Here is a 19,179-nt window from a genome sequence, read left to right on the forward strand (position 1 = left end):
GGTAATCTAGCATCTTACTTGACCCATTGGTGAGCTCATAGCCATGGTCAAAGTAAAGGGCAAGCAGAAAAAGATGACAAAATTTTTTTCCCAATTACAATATTCCTCTATGCCCATAATTCCCTACATCATTAGCATCCATGCAAGACCAGCAGGGCATATTCTCCAGCAGGCGTCATCCACCTGACCCAAACTGCAGGCCATGCAGATCTGACGACCTCACCAGATGGCATCAGCCATGTGAGCTGCCCCTTGAGAAGCATGCTCTGGCTACTTATATTTTCTATGTATGTTCATTGATGAATTGTGTACTTTGTACTCCAAATTGATGGGGAAAATGTTTATCTCTATTTTTTTAAACTATAATTCTTCATTAAATGTGTTTCTTTTGAATGATTTTTCTATTCTCTCACTGAATGAAAAGGTCCAATATTCATGGGGGCTCATGAGCCTCGTGAGGTTAATGTGGATGAGTTATTCACACACAACTTGCATTTGGAATTTCCTCAAGGTGAATAGATTATTAAAGTAAGGGTGAGTTCCCAGTAGCTCCTTTTATTTATCTCTTTATCTGTCATATTTCCCAGTGGAATGTAAGGTGGGGCAGAGATTGTTTTGTTTTTTTCTCTTAGTAACCTCCCTAACCTGGTTTCTATAGCCAAACCTAGGGGCAATTTGTAGGAGACTCTCCTACACTTCTGAGAAAATGCTGACACAAGACTACATTTCTGCCTGAAGTATTCAGGCTATGTAAGACATTATTCTTTCCTTCTTTGGGAGAAAACAAACATTTCTGCATTCTCTTTAGAAGCAGATCCATACATGTGGATAGACAAACAGATAGGCAGGCAACTATGAAAACATGCACACATATAAGGGTATGTCAGCTAGGTGATACCATGGTGGATAGAGAACTGAGCCTGGTGTCAGAAAGACTCCTCTTTATGAGTTCAAATCTGGTCTTAGACTCTTACTAGCTGTATGACCCTGGACAAGTCACTTCACCCTGCTTGCCTCATCTGTAAAATGAGTTGAAGAAAGAAAAGGCAAACCATTACAGTATTTTTGCCAAGAATATTCCAAATGGCATCACATATAATCAGACACAATTGAAATGACTCAACAGCAATACCACACGTAAGGCAAGCCATTTCTTCAATGTGTCAGATTCACATCTTGACCCTCTAGATAACAATCACCCCTAGGATCTCATCTTGGTCCTCATCATACAAGTATATTCACTCTTGTGTATTTTTTTCATATAATCTGTATAACTTCTCCAATTTCTGTTTGTTGTAGGTTAATTTAGAACTAGATGGGGCAGACCTGGCCTAATCTCAATTTTTGATCAGTTTGAAGCTAAATCTTTTATTTTAACTCAGTACCTGACCATAGGCAACAATATAGGCAGACCCTAGTCTTTGTAATGTAGACTAACAATTTTCCCTTTGCATTCCCTTTGCACCCCCATATTCCTCACATCACCCCCCCAGCCCCCCCACTCAAGAAACTCAGTGGCTTCCAATGGCCTCCAGAAGCAAATGCAACTCATTCCCCTCCTACTTTTCCTTTCTTATACTTAACCCCCAAATGACACTGGTCTCCTGACTGTTCCATCAACAAGATCCTGTCTCTCAGCTCCAGACAGTCTCTCCGGCTGTCCCCCATACTCGTAATGTTCTCCCTCCTCCACTCCAACTATTGAATACCCAGGCTTCTTTTAAGTCCTAACTAAAAATCCTACCTCTTACAGGAAGTCAACTTCTCTTCATTTCAGTATATTCCCTCTGGTAATTATTTCCTATTTATCCTGGCTATAGCTTGTTTATATCTTGTCTTCCCCATTAGAGTATAAACTCCATGAGAACAGAAACCATCTTTAACCTCTTTTTGTAATCCTTAACAATATTTGGCATATAGTAGGCATTTAATAAAAGTTTCTGGAATTTAGCTATTCCTTATTTCTAATGTTTTGTGTAGCTCACATTTTAAGGGAGTTAAACCGCTGCGTGGAAGCTTATTTTAATAGCAATCATGGAAGTGGCTTTGTTCTGAATCTGCTGTAACCTTAGATCAGCAAATTTTGGGGGGACAGACCCTGGTATGCCCTCAGAGACTGGAGTAAAGACTTCAACCTGGTGGTATTCTGGAGTCTTGCCTTCTTCCTCCTCAATTTTCATGGGGACTTTGCTCATTTTTTGGTCCAGACTTCACACTGTGCCTATCAATGCCTCTCATAATGCCACCTTTAGACAACACATGCAGACATACATAACTATCTTACCTGGGCACATCAACTTTACCCCTACAGTGCTTATACATAGTATGCTCTTTTTTTTTAGGTTTTTGCAAGGCAAATGGGGTTAAGTGGCTTGCCCAAGGCCACACAGCTAGGTAATTATTAAGTGTCTGAGATGGGATTTGAACCCAGGTACCCCTGATTCCAGGGCTGGTGCTTTATCCACTGTGCCACCTAGCTGCCCCCATAGTATGCTTTTAATAAAGATGTTGAACTAAAGTGATTTCCATGCCTCTTTCCTTCCCCCTTACTTTCTCTTTTCTGTACTTCTTTTTCCCTGTCCCCTTTCCTGCTTTACATTCTTCTTTCTTGTTCCACTACCATATAAATGAGATATTTGTAAAATATTAGTAAGCCTTAAAACACTAAATAAATAATGGCCATTATTATCTTTTTCTGTCCTTCCCCCATTCATAGTCCCTTCCCATAATCTCTCTCCCCTCTACCTCCTTTGCTCCTCCTTCCCGTTCCTCTATTCCCTCTTTCCCCTTTTCTTGAACCCACCTGTTCCCAGTGAATTATCCCATATCTCAATCTAAGGAACTTAAAAGAGTGACTGATGGGTAGGGAGGTGACCATTTGAAATGCTGTATTCTGGGATGATCAAGGTAGGAAGGTGACACAGAAGCCAATCAAACCTCAGTAAGGCTCAAGGACAGAATGGGTTTATTGGGGGGTCAGGGTAGTGAGGGTAATGTGAGTGAGGTCAGAAATGCCAGCTGACTCTGAAAAGATTGAATAAGAAAAAAGAGAAGGGTGCAACTCAGAGATGGTCAGGCATCCTGTACACTGGCATATCCTCTCCCAGCATCTGCTCAGCAGCATCTTCAACAGTGCTCCAGGAGATACCAGGTATCTGGCCAAGGAAGAGATAAGTCATCTTGAGAGAGCAAAGTAGTGGGCACTGTTGGTCCCAGAGTCACCAACTAGTCACCAACACAAGTTGTTTGTAGAGCTTGGCAGTAGTTTAGCAGATGGTCTTCACTGTTGTTTTGCGTGGTTCATAGAGAGCAAAGGGATGGCATAAACTCCATCAAGACATCAGTGCTACTCCTGAAAGGACTCCTATAGACCACTTCCCACACTCCTTATCCATTCTTCCCACCCAAACCCCCCATTGTGTGTGTGGTCTTTCAAGAAGGAAAGGGGGCTGCTTCTCATGCCATCCAATCTCAGAAACCTCTTGGCTGGCAAACTAGAGAACTGTGAGTTTGAATGAAAACTGCCCACAAACTGTCCTTTGTCATCTTAACTAGGCAGAGTGAAACACTGTCCCTCTGGTCTTTATGGGCTCTGCCTCCAGAACAAAGAAGACCAGATTCCCTTACTGTCCCCTCCCATTCTGGTTCCACATCTCTAATCCAAGGGCTGTAGCTTGAATGAAGGTTCAATCTTCTCCCAAAGAATTCAGTGGGTTTCTTTCTCGTCAGGGTCTGGTTCAGTCCTCCTGGTTATATAGTATGGGACTTCGGCCATTGAGGAATTGTTCTGGCTGATTCCATTTCTAGGTTTAACCCTCTCCAAGGAGAGGTTGGGAGGGTAGATATCAGTCTTTCTCCTGGGATCATTCTTACTGCTCTGGGAAGTCCTGACCCCACCTGTCCTGGAGGGTCAAATTTTCATCTGGATAAAGGCAGGAAGCTGGATCTGTTGACTTCTTCAGATCCTTCTTCAGGCCCTGTGCTGGGCAATCAAGTGAGGCAGCAGGTCTGGCCTTACAGGACTAAGAGAGAAGGGGTAGAAGAGCTAGGCTTCACATGAACAGAAGACCGAGGCTGTCATATAAAGAAATGGTAAGTGCTGGCATGAGAGTCAAGAAAAAAATCAAAGATCTGGTCTGAACCTCAAATTCTCGTCTCACCTCCCTGATCTTACATATCCTTAACTCATCTCAACTCAGAGCTCCCCACTCTGTCTTTGCCTATCCCCCTCCCAGCTGTTTTCTTCTCTCCTATTTCCTTCTCCCCATTGTCCCTTCCCTTTTTTCTTTTCTTCCCTTCCCCATTAACTCATTCTTTCGCTTTTATCCTCCTTCCCTCCCCACTGCCCTTCCCCATTCTTTCTGTTCCCTTCCCCTAGTTTGGTCCCAGTTCCTTCATACTACCCCTTTCCCATTCTTCCTTGTTTTTGTCCCAATCCCTCCCTACTGCCTCTTTCCCAATCTGAACCTCTTCTCTTTTTCTCATTATCCCTCCCCTTATTTTTGTCCCAGTCTTCTCCACTACCCTTCTCCCTTCTTTCTATCCCCTATGTCCACTTCCCCTGTACCCTCTTTGCATCTTTTTCCTCTCTTCTTTATACATGAAGCCTAGATGAGCCCCACATGGGACTCATACTCATCCTTAAGAGGTTTCAGTTTCCATGACATCTTCCAGGTCGTGGGGCAGGGGAACTCCAAGAGACATGATGGTGAAGAGGAACAGACCTCAGGGTTACCTTGTCAATTTGTCCTTCCAATTTCCTGAACTGTCCTCCATTCCAACCCCAGTAACCTGAAGGTCTCTGCCTCTTTGTTGGGATCAGGGGCAGTATCTATCTATGGCAGTAGGATCAAGAGGAGACACCAAGTGCTGGTTGACCATATTTGCCCCAAGGACCACAGAGGCACGTGTAGCCATGTGTTTGAGCCTGGGGTCAAAGTGCCAGGGAGCCCCAAGAGGGATGCTAGTATAAATGAATTGGGATGAATGTTTGAAGGTTCGAGAGAGGGTTCCAATAATGTCCCCGGATATTAGGAGATTCAGCATCTGGGAGAGTCTGTATGGCTAAGTAAATGTCTGTGCCTGTGGTAGGCGAGTGCCAGCACAGGGTATCATTGGGTATTCCTGTCAGTGAGGACGAATGCCTATTGTTAGGACCATGTATGGAAAAGGCACTTATTAGTGTTAATCAATTAAAAGATGGATTTTTAAGACATGTCAGTGTGTGAGTGAAGCATTGAGTATGACTTTTTATGGGGCAGATGTATACAGGTGGCTAATGTGTCACCAGGATGAGCCTATGTAGGACATAGACCTTGCACTAGAAGAGACCTTAAGGTACCATCTTGCCCAACCTCCTCCTTTTACAGAGGGGGAAACTGAATCATAGCATCACAGATTCACAGATGAGAAAACTGTAGCCCAGAGAAGTTCACTAATTTCTCCAAGTCATACACTAGTAAACAGCAGAGGTGAGATTTAAACTCAAGCTTTTTCACTACAAACCCAGTGCTCTTTCCAATGTACCATTGTGTTAGTAGGAGAAGGAAGGAAGGGAGAAGGCTGATGTTTGGGTAAGACTGTCACTGTGAGATGTATCCTTATGTAAACTGATGGATACATCAGTGTATGGGTGAGTGTGTTGATATGAGGACTGGCTAAAGGATGCTGAGGGACAGGTTTCAGAGAAAAGGAGAAAGGTTGGAGGATTATTTGGACAGGACCATAAGAAAATGTAGGTGATAAGAAATATGTGCCTGGACTGTGTGAGCCAGGGGCCAAACAAAGGTCAGTGGGATGAGATCCAGAGCAGCCAGGGCAGGATCAATGCCAGTAAATACTGCCCCTTAGAATCACCTAAGGACCCAAAGGACCCAAGAACAGAGGATGTCAAAAGACCACAAAGCAAGACCAAGAAGCAGCCAGAAAAATGGCAGTCGAGGACCTACCCAAACAAGAGAACCTACGTAAGATTTACAGGTCCAAGGAGTCAAACCTGTTCCATTTGCTTTTGAACTTGTCCTGTGGCCTTTGAGCCCCAAGGGTCTGTATGACATAGAGCCCTCCCAGGAACCTGGCACAGCTCTGTGCCTACATTTCTTCTCAGACCTCTCTTGCTTGGCCTACTTTACCCTGATGTGCTCTGTCTCATACACCCAGGACCAGAGTGCTAGGAAAGCAATAGGACTGAGGGGCAGGGTCCTCCACAGGCCTAGCTTTCTCCCTGGGGTTCAGAGGAGGGAGCATAACTTAGGAAGGTGGAGGTGGTATCTTAGGGATGTGTCTACACTCAATCTCCACTGGCAGAGGGTCATAGATGCTGCAGGAGGGAGTGTTTCCCTTGCAGTGGATGTTGAGGTAATTTCGGAACTTCTCGTGGTAAGTTTGATTGTTGAGGCATAAGACAACATTCTTGTCGCATTCACAGGTCTGCTTGTCACACTCAGTCTTATTCTTCTCACCTGTTAGGGGCAAAAACAATGGACTTGGGACTTGCACCTGGTAGGAGGGTAGGCATAGAAAACCTGAGAGTCATGGATGATCAGAGCTGGGAGGGGCCTTAGAACACAGAATGTCAGAGCTGGGAGAGATCTTAGAACCCTGAATGTCAGAGATTGGGGGTATTATAAAGATTATCTGGACAGATACTTCATCTCATATGAGAGGAAACTGAGACCCAGGGAAAGAGCTCCCTCAGTCAGGAAGTGGCAGAGATGGTGGTGCCTTAACCCAGGCCTTCTCTGTATCTTCCCCTCCATTCCCCCACTCTTGGGGCAGTAACTGCCCTTTTTACCATTGCATCTCCAGGGCTTTGTGAACTTCCAGGCTCATAAAAGGCATTTGATAGATGATTATATAGAGAACCTCTCCAGCAATATAGTTCAGCAATTCTCTGTAATTTACAGAGTATTGAGAAATTGAATGACTTACCCAGAGTGACACAGTCGTGAGAATCTGGGTCTCTCTAATTTCCCAGGCTAGACTCTCTCTGCTACCCATAAAGCTTTACCTTCACCATCATATACTCTTTATAACTCTTTGCCTTTGTTGAATTGAGTTGTTATAATCTGACCTGGAGGGAGGGGGGTTGGGACTGGGTACAGTAAAGAGACTAGGGGTAAAGTGCTAGACTTGTAGTCAGAAAGACTGATTCCAACCCAATCTCAGACATTCAGTTGGGATCCTGGATGAGTCTCTTAACCTTTGTCTGCTTCAATTTTCTCATTTGCAAAATGAGGTTAGTAATAGTATCTGCCTCTCCAGCTTCTTGTAAGGAACCAAAGGAATGATGTTTATAAAGTATACTTTGCAGATTCTGAAGGGCACTATAAATATTGGCTATCATCATCATCATCATCAGTGTTATCTTCATTATCATTGTTATTGCTATTATTCTGCCTTGTCTGAGTCTGGGAATTAGAGAATAAGGGGAAGTCTCAGATCACCAGTCCCCAACCTGAATGATGATCAGGCCAGCAGGAGGGAGCTGCCCCATGTCCATCCTCTGGAGGAAGTCATACTCACTGCAGGTGATAGTCTGCGTTTTGTTGTCAATGGAGAATTCATATCGATCCACGAAGGGGTGGCACCCCTGGTCAAACAACTTCTGGTAGCAGCAGTCATGGGCATGGCAGCACCTGGGGTTGGGAGAGAGGCAAGGAAGAGGACAAAGGAACAAAGTGACTGCAGAGAGATATCTTAGTTACTACCTACCTTTTGTAGAAATTTAAGTTCCTCTGTTTAGAGCTAAAACAAACCTTATAGAGACATTAGAGACCATTAAGTCTACTTTCTCCATTTTACAAAGGAGGAAACTGAGTTACTAAGGTTAAGTGACTTCACCAAGATAATAAACAATAGGACCTGTGTCCTCTGAATATAGAACCAAAGCTCTTTCTATGACTTTGCATGGGTTCCTCAGTAGAAGTAGCTGGAATGAGAACATATATGGCAATTCTTTGAATGGCATCATTCTAAAGATTATTTTTTCCTCAGAGTCCATCTGGAAGGCCCCCCTCATCCATAAAGCCCTCCATTCCCAATCCTTTCCCCTGGCCACATCAAGATGATAGTTGTTGAGTCATTTTTCAGTCCTGTCCAACTCTGAATTTCATTAAATGTACCAAGTCACATCTTGGCAAAGATAATGGAGTAGTTATCCATTTCCTTCTCCAGTTTATTTTATAGATGAGGAAACTGAGGCAAATAGAGTGAAGTGACTTGCCCAGGGTCACACAGCTAGGAAGTGTCTGAGGTTAATTTAAACTTAGCTCTTCGCTCTGTGCACTGTGGTGGCCCCTAGCCACCCCAAGGTGGTTTTAGCTTTATTAAATCAGCTGTGAAACTAGACGAGGTCTTCATCATCTGGTTCAACTCCTCCATTTCATGAATGAGGAAACTGAAATCCAAAGAGAATCAATGACATTCAAAGTCACTTAGGTAATTAAGCATCAATATTAGGCAACACTGTGGAAGAAGCAGGAGCTCAGGAATCCAAAAACCTTCTTTCAAATCCTGTATCTGATATTTACTACCTATGAGACCTTGAGCAAGTCATTTAGCCTCTGTTTTCTCCTTCATGAAATGAAAGAACAAGACAAATGATGGATGATGTTCGACATCATCTGACAGAGAGGTGGGGGCCTCCAGGAGCTGAATACAAGGTACATACTTAGATGTAGCAAGTGTGTGAATTTGGTTTGTTTGTTATTTTTAGGTTTTTGCAAGGCAAATGGGGTTAAGTGGCTTGCCCAAGGCCACACAGCTAGGTAATTATTAAGTGTCTGAGGCCAGATTTGAATTCAGGTTCTCCTGACTCCAAGGCTGGTGTTTTATCCACTATGCCACCTAGCCACCCCAAGTGTGTGAATTTGTTTAGTTTGACAGTGTGTTTGTCTTAAAAGGTAAAGGTTTTTGTTTTGTTTTGTTCTAAATGGGGGAAAGGATTTGGAAGGATGATACCAGAAATGGGAATGCAAAAAAAAAAAAAAAAGGAAATGGAAAGAAACAAGTGTTACTGTAGCATTTATTTTAAAATGTCCAGAAGAGAACAGAAGGACAATTTATTGTATTCTTTAAAAAAAAAAAGTCACTGGATGTAACAGACTTCCTGTCTAATCCTTCTCTCCTGCTCTTTTGTGCATAAGAAAATACTTGTATTTGGTGGCTTTTGTACCATATGAAATAACAAAAACTGAAATTGGATGAAAAGGGAAAGGTTGAACTCAATGATCTCTGAGGCTGTTCTGGCTCTCCATCTGAGATCCTTGAAGTAAGTGTTCTAGGTATTATTTTGCCTTTTTCAAAGAAAATCAAACTGAAGCCTTTAAAAACTTTGTCCCTGGTCACACTAATAAAGTGACAGAGCTGAAATTTCAACCCGGGTTCCAATCTATGCTCCACCCTCACTCCCTCTTGATAGTGCTTGGACATGAAGTGAGGACAGCCAGGCTCTAGCACAGGGTAGGGTATATGATACAGAATTTTGTTTAGTCTTTTTTTCTGTCCTATTTGGCCCTTCCTGACCCCATTGAGGGTTTTCTTGGCAGAGATATTGGAGTAATTTACCATTTCTTCCTCCAGATCATTTTACAGATGAGGAAACTGAGGCAAACAAGGTTAAGCAACTTGCCCAAGGTCACACAGTTAGTAAGTATATGAGGTCAAATTTGAACTTGGGAAGATGAGTCTTCCTGATCCTAAGTCTGGTGCTCTATTCACTATGCCCTAGCTGACCTCATGTGAGGTTTTCTGGGCCAAGATACTGGAATGGTTTGCCATTCTCCTGCCTTTGCCCCAGTTGAGGAACTGGGGAAAACAAGGTTAAGTGACTTGTCCAGGATCACACAGCTAATAAGTGACTGAGGCAGGATTTGAACTCAGGAAGATGAATCTCTCTGACTCTATCTACTTAGGCACTAAGCCTTAAATCAATGCTTAAATTAATGAATCAATCTCAGAGCAGGATCCTGAATCCTCTCTCCTCCCTCCTCAATGAATTTTCCTCCAGTCACTTTATCTCAAACTCCTTGAGCTTCTTCCTTCTTTCCTTACCTCTTCCCCTCCTTGGATCCCCATCCCTCTCCCTTAAGATGTGGCTTACATCTGGATGTAAAACCAAGAGAGGGAGGTCAGGATTCTGGCAAGGACCATATGTAATATTAAAAGCATGACCAAGGAACTTGAATTCCATTCAAATAACAAGACAGCTACCATCTCCTCTGTGCAGAATCCTAGAAGAGGTCCTGAGTATAATGAAGAAAACAGTCCAGCTATTTTAGAACTGGTGGGACAGGGGAGAGGACAAGGAGGAAGTAGACCTAATGGGAAACAATGGTTTCTAGGAGCCAGGAAAGGAGTTTGGGATAAGAAGGTAGGCATGCAAGAAAAGTGTCTCCCAATTCTTCTGGTAAGCAGAGTAATCTGTGTTTATCCCCTCCACCTAGATGAGAGCTAGGCAAAATAGAAAAAGGAAAGTACTTGGTCTTTTTTTCTTAAAGAGATTTTACTGGGGGTATGGTGGGAGAGCATATGGAAACACAGTTCCTGCTCTCAAGTAGGTCCCATTCTAATAAAAGAGGCCCAGTCCCCAGTCTCTGGGAGTGCTCAAACTGTCCATGGCCTTAATCATATAAACAATGGTTTCTGGGTTCTGTCCTGGCACCATGTTTTAGGAATAATGTTGAAAAAAAATGACACATTCAGAGGAGAGAACAGTGTCAAGAGGATTAGCTAAAAAAAAAAAGATGCATTTATCATGAGAAGAGAAGACTCAGGGAGGATGGGATGATGTTTTCAGGAAACTGAAAGGCTGTTGTGGAACGTCCTTCCTTATGGGGGAGACAATCCATCTGTGCCACTTGTGGTCCTGCGCCAGCCATGAGGATAAGCTATCCACAGAAAATCAGAAACTTGGCTACATTTTCAATGTGTGTCAGTAGAATGGAACTTGAGCCCTGAGGAGCAGGAGGTACTTACCAGTCCACTTCATCCATAGGATGACCCCGGCCACCTAGCCCACAGTAACAGCCATAGCCCACAAAGGAAGTAATAGCGCTCCTCCCTGTGATGGTTTCCACCATTGACTTCAAGTTCAGTAGACCTCCATGGACCATAGGCAAGACTGCAAAAAAGGCCAAGGGGAAAGGTAGTGATTTATGTTGCTAAATTGTTCTTATAATAATAAGGAAGACTTCTACTATGACATGGGGGTGAAGAGTTGGGAAGTGACATTATAAATATGAGAAAAGAGTATCAATAAAACTTTAAAAAAAGGAAAATTACAGTATTAACAAAGCTGAGAGAGGATTATCTGATGATCTGCTCTTTTCCACCCCATAGGTCATCTATACAACCACCCAAATAGGTCATGCTTCCTTGAGGAAAGCAGCAATGAATTTACTAGAGGTCTGAAGGCAAAAAAGAAACCAGAGAGAGTGGAAAGAGCACAGGACCAGAAGTGAGAGATCCTGGGTTCAAATCCCACCTCAGACCATTACTAATGTTCTGATACCTTCTGAATTTTCATTTCTGCCTCTACAAAGGAGGGTTGGATTGGATGACCTATAAGGTCCTTTTCAATTTTAGCTTATCCAATACTACATTTAGATTTAGAGTTCACCTCAGATCAACAGATTCAATAAGATACCAAATCTTGTTGTAGCTTACTCCTCATTTATGACATCTGTCCCCTCCTCTCAACTCCCATAGTCGCCATCCTAGATTCAAGAGAACATAACCTCTGATCAAGGATATTGCAATAGCCTGTCAATGGGTCTTTCTCTCCTCTAATTCCTCCAGCACAATCTCCTACTCAAGTCTCCCTCTATCCTCTCTGGGATCATACCTAATTCTAGAGTTCTTTCTTTTTTTTAAGAAAGACTTTATTTTTTTGATTTTACAATTTTTTCCCCCATTCTTGCTTCCCTCCCCCCACCCCCACATAAGGCATTCTGTTAGTCTTTACATTGTTTCCATGCTATACATTGATCTCAGTTGAATGTGATGACAGAGAAATAATATCCTTAAGGAAGAAAAATATAGTATAAGACAGTAAAATTACATAATAATATAATGGTTTTTTTTTTCTAATTTGAAGGTAATACTCTTTGGTCTTTGTTCAAAGTCCATAATTCTTTCTCTGGATACAGATGGCACTCTCCATTGCAGACAGCCCAAAATTGTCCCTGGTTGTTGCACTGATGGAATGAGTAAGTCCATCAAGGCTGATCATCACCCCCCCATGTTGCTGTTAGGGTGTATAGTGTCTTTCTGGTTCTGCTCATCTCACTCAGCATCAGTTCATGCAAATCCCTCCAGGTTTCCCTGAATTCCCATCCCTCCTGGTTTCTAATAGAACAATAGTGTTCCATGCCATACATATACCACAGTTTGCTAAGCCATTCCCCTATTGAAGGACATTTACTTGATTTCCAATTTCTTGCCATCACAAACAGGGCTGTTATAAATATTTTCATACAGGTGATGTTTTTACCTTTTTTCATCATCTCTTCAGGGTATAGACCCAATAGTGGTATTGCTGGATCAAAGGGTATGCACATTTTTGTTGCCCTTTGGGCATGTGGATTTCTTTCTTCATTATGCTCCAGCAGCTTTCTCCCTCTGAAAGATCCCTATACCTCTTCAGTCCCTTCCTCTAATTGGTCTTTTCCTCCTGAAACTTCCATTTTAAGGAAGGATCCACAGTTCAACTATGTGAACTCCTTCATTCCTCTCTGGGTCCTCCCCCCCCCATTTTCAGGTTCCTGTTTTGTATTCTCTTCCCCCATTAGAATGTAAGTTTGAAGACAGGAATAATCTTTTTTACTTTCTATTTGTATTCCCAGTGATCAACACTGTTTGGCGCATACTCAATGGTTAGCAAATGCATGTTGACTTACTTTGACTAGAGTGGACTCCTATGACCAAAGAATCAAATATTGGTCCAATGGTTAGGAGTCAGGAGGATCTGAGTTCAAATTTGAGCTCTTACACTTTGACCCTGAGCAAGTCACTTAGCCTCTGTCAACCTCAAATTCCTCATCCTTAAAATGGGGTAACAAAAGCATCTATCACCTAAGGTTGTTAGGAGAATCAGATGAGATAAAAACCATAAAGTGCCTGGTATATCATGTTGCATAAATGTTAGTTATTAGTATAATATCATTTCATCTGTATCTTAACTTTTTAAAATTTCAATTTTGTGATTTATAATTTTATAATTATTAATACAATTGTCTGAGCACATAATTCATAAACAAGTAAATATGCTATAATAGAGATGCATGTTCAAATTTTTTTACTACAACTAGAAATTCAGAGACTCACTTCTCTAGACCACATTCTCCAGCATGGAAACAGAATGACCTTGGTCTGGCCTACAAGTTAGTAGGAAATCCTCTAGTTAGTCTGTGTCCATCAAGCAGCCCAAGTCAATGTTTATTGATTGATCGACTCACTGATTATTTCCAGAAAAGTGATTATCCTCTCTCATTTAGGACTGAGTTTTCTTCTCTAGTTACCCTGGAAGCTTCTACTCTAACTAGTTCCAATTTTCTTGTGAATGGAAACCTTTCCCCTTTCTTGATCTTCTCTCCAATCTCCCTGGGGCCCAAGGTACTTATTTTCTAAACTCAAAACCATTTTATCACTCTTAGAAAAGAGAGGAAAGGAGAGATAGTTTATCTGACTTTCTCTGCATTCCATTCCCTTTCCAATATCAACTCAATACATTTTGATCTAGTATTTATTATGTGCAAGGTAAGCACTAAAGGCTATGGGGAGAGTCTCACAAAATGCCGCCTTGAATTTTTATTGGAAGGCAATGTCCTAGCAAACCACACCCATGTCCCTTCTTTCCTACAAATTCAGCTGCCCAGCTCCTGAGATTGGCTCCTTTCCTAAAAGGAAGCAAAGGGACTGGGACAAAGTTTTGCCTCAGTTAAAGTTTTTCTTTCTTCTGGACTTATGAATTCTTAAACCTGAAATATCTATCCCTGGGGATCTCTTAGTTCTTGACTATAGAATCACAAATTCTTAGTATTGGAAAGAATGTCAGAATGCCCATCCTATACCTAAACATTCCCTTGAAGGAGGCCAGTGTTGCCACAGGGAAAGCAATGGATTTGTAGCTAAGGTTGGCTTGTTCACTTCCTATTTGTGTAACTATAGGCAAATAATTTCTCTGGGACTTAGTTTCCTCATCTGTAAAATGAAGGCATTGAATATGACCTCTAAGATCTCTTCTATCTCTTGAACTACGATATCATGGATCATGACTTTTGCCCTTCTTTGAATTGCCAGAACTGAAGAGAGTACTGGGCTTGGAGTCAGGAAGACTCATCTTACTGAGTTCATATTTGACCTCAAACCCTTACCAGCTAAGTGACTCTAGGTAGGTCACTTAACTCTCTGCCTTGGTTTCCCCACCTATAAAATGATCTGGAAAAGAAAATAAGCCACTCCATTATTCTTTTCCAAGAAAACCCCAAATGGGCTCAATAAAGAGTCAGACACAATTGAAGCAAATTAACAATGACAATAACTTATGTCTTTTTTTAAGACTTGTATAGTGTTTTATAAATAGTTCATTTGATCTTCAAAACAACCCTGAGAAATAGCTGCTATTTTACAGTTGAGGAAACTGAAGCACGTGACATACCCAGAGTCACAGAGCTAGCAAATGTTTGTGGCTGGACGTGAATTCAGGTCTTCCTGACTCTCCATGCAGAGCTCTGTCCACTGGACCACCTCTGTGGCTTGCACCTATGATCCTCTGTTGGAACGTAGCCTGACTTATTCCTTGATTATGGAGTAATCCATAATATCATAGAACAAGAGGTAGAAGAGACCTTAGAGGTCATCATCTGGCCTATTATAGTAACTGCCCAACTGATCTCCCTGCCTCCAGTCACAGTTTCTGAAACATTCTTTTCAGAGCTGCTATAATCTTCCTAAAACATCCCTGGCCAAGTAATTCCCCAGCTCAAAAAAGTTTGGTGCTCCCATCAAGGAAAAAGTACAAATTCCTTAGCCTAGAATTTAAATATCTCCCCAATATCCTCCAATTTATGTTTCTAGATCTATTTCACATTATGCCTTTTTACCTTTGTTCTAAAACCCAGGCAAATTCACCCACCATTTCCTAATTCCATCTTCTCCTTGGAGCCTTCTCTAATCATCTGCACCATGACAGAGTTCTCTCTCCCTCTTCATATTTTGCAAGCATGCTTTGTTTGTATCCTGCAATCTGGCCCAGCCCAGCCAGCATTTATTGTTGTTGCTGTTTAGTCATGTCTGAGTTTTTGTGATCCCATGGATCATGGCACGCCAGCATTGTCCATGAAGTTTTCTTGGCCGAGATTCTGGAGTGGTTTGCCATTTCCTTCTCCAGTGGATTAAGTGCAGTGACTTGCCTTGCCTGGTATCATACAAGCTAGTAAGTATCTGAGGTCAGATTTGAACCCAGATTTTCCTTAATTCCAGATGGGATCACAATGAATCAGAATTGAAAGGACTGAACAACTTCCTATCTCTAAATCCAATTCTCTATCCACTGAGCCACCTCCCTCCCTCACTACCTGCTATGTCTCAGATGAAGTCTTGAGTGCTAAGGTTAAAAAACTATACCAAAACATACTCTGCCCTCAAGTAACTTGCATACTACTAGTTAAAGTAACTCAAAATATAGAAAAGAAAACATGTTTTCAATCAAGAAGGAGGGAGTGAGCCCTAGTAGAATTTTCCTTAGATCATACTGATTAAGTTGTGTCCCTCAGCCATTAAAATGGAAGCTTCTTATGGTCAGGGCTTACTTGGTTCAATTCTTTGCATACATTGTAAATTTGTTAAGTAGTCACTTAATAAATATAGGTTAATCTAAACTGAGGGCAGATGGCTGACATAGTAGAGAGAGTACTGGGCCTGGAGGCAGAAAAACTCATCTTCCTATCCAACCTCAGGCTGGCTTTATAATCCTGGACAAGTTATTTTCCCCTGTTTGTCTCAGTTTCCTCCTCTATAAAAATGAGCTGGAGAAGGAAATAGCAAACCACTTCAATATCTCTGCCAAGAAAATGCCTAATGGAGTCACAAAGAGTCAGGCAGGACTGAAAAATTGACTAAATAGCAAGAAAAAACTAAATTGAAATCACAATTTCCCAGAGATGGAAGAAAACTTTAGAAATATCACTTTGTCCAACCATCTCACTTTATAAAGAACTAGAGACTTGAGAGGTAAACAAAGGAACCAGAAGTCTAACCTAAAGGTCTATAGTATTTAGAACTTGTGCGTCCTCTCCTCAATGATAGATATCAGGAGAATGAGTCCCTAAGAAAGTACCTTTAAAATAATAGAATTAGGATTCAAGCTCAGATCTTCTCAGCCTATACAAAGACTTGCATTTTTCCCTTAAAACAAAAATCAGGGGCAGCTAGGTGGTGCAGTGGATAGAGCACCAGTTCTAGAGTAAGGAGAACCTGAGTTCAAATCTAGACTCAGGCACTTAATAATTACCTACTGTGTGATCTTGGACAAGTCAACCCCATTGCCTTGCAAAAAGTCAAAAAAAAAAATCTAATAGGTCAATTCCATCCTCCTCTCAGGAACTGACACCTCCCTTCTAACAAAGAAAAACAGTAAAGGAAAAACAATTAATATAATGACTACCTCTGATGAAGTATGAAATATTTTGACAAGCAGACCCCCACCTCTAAGTGGAGGGGAAGGAGGTTTGCTTTGTTGTCATTCTCTAGCATCATTATTGGTAACAAAAAAAAAAATCCATGTTCATTCTAGGATGTTATATAGCTTCCTGTCTCCTGATGTTTTCAAATCCTTTTCTGCTAAATTTAATATAATGGATATCAGCTTAAATATTCCAAAGAGATGGCATACTCAGTCATGCTTGTGAGTAGGGGACAATTTAAACACACCTATGCATACACATACACACATGTCTACACAAACACAAATATTCACAGAATCTCAGTAATGAAGAAAAAAAGTAAGGAAGAAATGTAGTATTACTGGAAAGCATTTACTCTATAGTCAGAGGGTTTGGGTTCAAATCCCGTCTTGATTGTTGATATTCAACCATGTCTAACTCTCTATGACTTCGTTTTGAGTTGTCTTGGCAAAAATACTGGAATGAACATCTCCAGGTTATTTTACAGATGAAGAAACTGAGACTCAGAGAAGTTAAGTTAGTAAGTAGCAGAACCAGGATTTGAACACTGACTCCGAAGTCAATGCTCTTTCCCAATTCACTGAATTCCTCCCCACCCTGTCCCAAGCCCATGGCCAACTTTTCCAGTTAGATCACATCCTTCCCACACAGCCACCTGCACCTCATAGAGGATACATTGGTACTTCTGCTTTGGTGACTTTAGACATATCACTTAACTTCCCTTTACCCCTTCCCTGTTCTGCCTCCAAACCCCACCCCAGGCTCTGCCTAGGGCCATTACTTGACCCCCAACAACTAAGGGTAGCCAGGGAGTGCATGGGAATAGGAGACGCACCATAAACATCCCCTTTTAATGAGGGTTGCTCAACTCGGGGGCCCTAGTAGGCTCGAGCCTCATAAATACCAGTGATGGGCCCCCGGTGTTTGTACACAGACAGTCTGGGGTTAAACAAGCCTGGAGGGAAGAAGGAAGTTGGACTGGGTGTAATACCCAGTAGGTCACTTGAGGACAAACCAGAGAGGAAGGGAATGAGGGGAGAGGGAAAGGGGAGGAGGAAGAAGAAGGGACTCCTCCAGGAGACCCCAGGGAATGATCTCTTTACTCACCGCTGCCTACTAGAATGGTGATAGTGAATAGCTTCCTGATGCTCGGGATGGACCTGGGAGACAGAGAAACCAACATTCCCCCATCAGGTTCATGCCACATCCCAGGGCCTGCTACAACTTGTTGAGCCCTGGCTTCAGGATCCCATAAACACCTGTTAGAAGATGATGTGGCTTCCCCAGCTTCCCTCCCCCCAGCCCCTACCAATGTCTGTTATTAACATCTGGAGGCAGGAAGAAGGTAGCAAACACCCTAACTCTCTCACTGCCCCCTGCCTCAAGATAGTAGGGATTTGTTACCCCCTTGCTATTGAGGAAAGGAAGATTCTGGTCATGATCCATAAGAACTCTAAGAGAAATCAGAGCAACAGCTGGGGAAGGGAGGCCCATGGAGAGATGGAGAGGAGCCTAAAAATGAGGAGGAAAATCACAGCATTCATAGTTGGAATGTACATGGGAGGGTGTTCCAGTCAACACTCTTCATGTTACAATGTAAAAAACTGAGATCTATTAGTGAAAAAGACTTGGACAAGATCATGCCACTATGAAAGAGCAGAATTCAAGGTTTCTAACTGCAAATCTGAGACTATTGAATATGGGGCTTAATGGGTTGGGAATCAGGAGACCAATTCTGCTATGGTCCTTGTTATTTTACCCTAATCTTTCAGTCTTGGTTTGCCTATCCAAAAAATCAGAATGATGGGAGCAATGTTAGCTAAAAAAAAATCTTTAAATATTTCTATGAGTCTAAGGAATTTCACAGACTAGGATTTGGGGGGAAAGAGCCCCCTTCTCTGAAAAACACTAATATCTAGAAAGAGTCCACCCTCCATCCCTTAGGATGGCCCTAAGATTGGATCTTCCTCTTCCTTGAGGGCCTGGTACTTACCTGGTAGCTTTCCAAAAAGAAGTGACCCTGGGGAAGAATATCCCAGTCTGCTCCACTGACATCTTCCAGGATAGAGGTCTAACCAGCCCCTTCTTCCTGAATTCTTTGGGGTTGGCCTGAGCCCCATCTTCCATCTTCTGAGGTCTGGGGGGCCAACAACATAGGGTTTGCTCTGTCCACAATGCACAGGGAAGGCTCCAGGGAACAGGCCCCAGCTTTACTCTATCTCTCACACTGGTGAGAGGTAGTTCTAGAACAATGATATAGTGTCCAAAGGAACAGGGTGACACACATCCTGTTCCTCCTCCTCCTCCTCCTCCCCCTCCTCTCAGGGAAGGATAAGCACCACCCACATCTGATTAGGGAATCCACACCCACATTTGGCTAAGTGATGATGCCCATCTAGTAGGTGTGTACCCCCCCATGTCTGACAGAGTTGGACCCCCCAAAATCAATGAGGTTATAGGAGCATAGATCTAGAACTGGAAAGGATCCTAGAGG

At 42.3% G+C, this 19,179-nt stretch overlaps 1 protein-coding gene across 1 annotated transcript; it reads right to left on the bottom strand.

Annotated features, from left to right (window-relative positions):
• Window positions 1-2,952: 2,952 nt before the first annotated feature.
• Window positions 2,953-18,954, bottom strand: PLA2G2F (phospholipase A2 group IIF). Its single transcript, XM_074218249.1, has 5 exons — window positions 18,679-18,954; window positions 17,793-17,845; window positions 10,978-11,122; window positions 7,525-7,637; window positions 2,953-6,461 (listed from the first exon to the last, which is right to left on the bottom strand). Exons 1-5 carry the CDS (start codon window positions 18,810-18,812, stop codon window positions 6,250-6,252), a joined length of 657 nt encoding a protein of 218 aa, XP_074074350.1. The 5' UTR covers window positions 18,813-18,954; the 3' UTR covers window positions 2,953-6,249.
• Between the last annotated feature and the right edge of the window lie 225 nt (window positions 18,955-19,179).

The sequence above is a fragment of the Macrotis lagotis genome, chromosome 1, assembly GCF_037893015.1.
Source record: "Macrotis lagotis isolate mMagLag1 chromosome 1, bilby.v1.9.chrom.fasta, whole genome shotgun sequence".
Classification (NCBI taxonomy): Eukaryota; Metazoa; Chordata; class Mammalia; order Peramelemorphia; family Peramelidae; genus Macrotis; species Macrotis lagotis.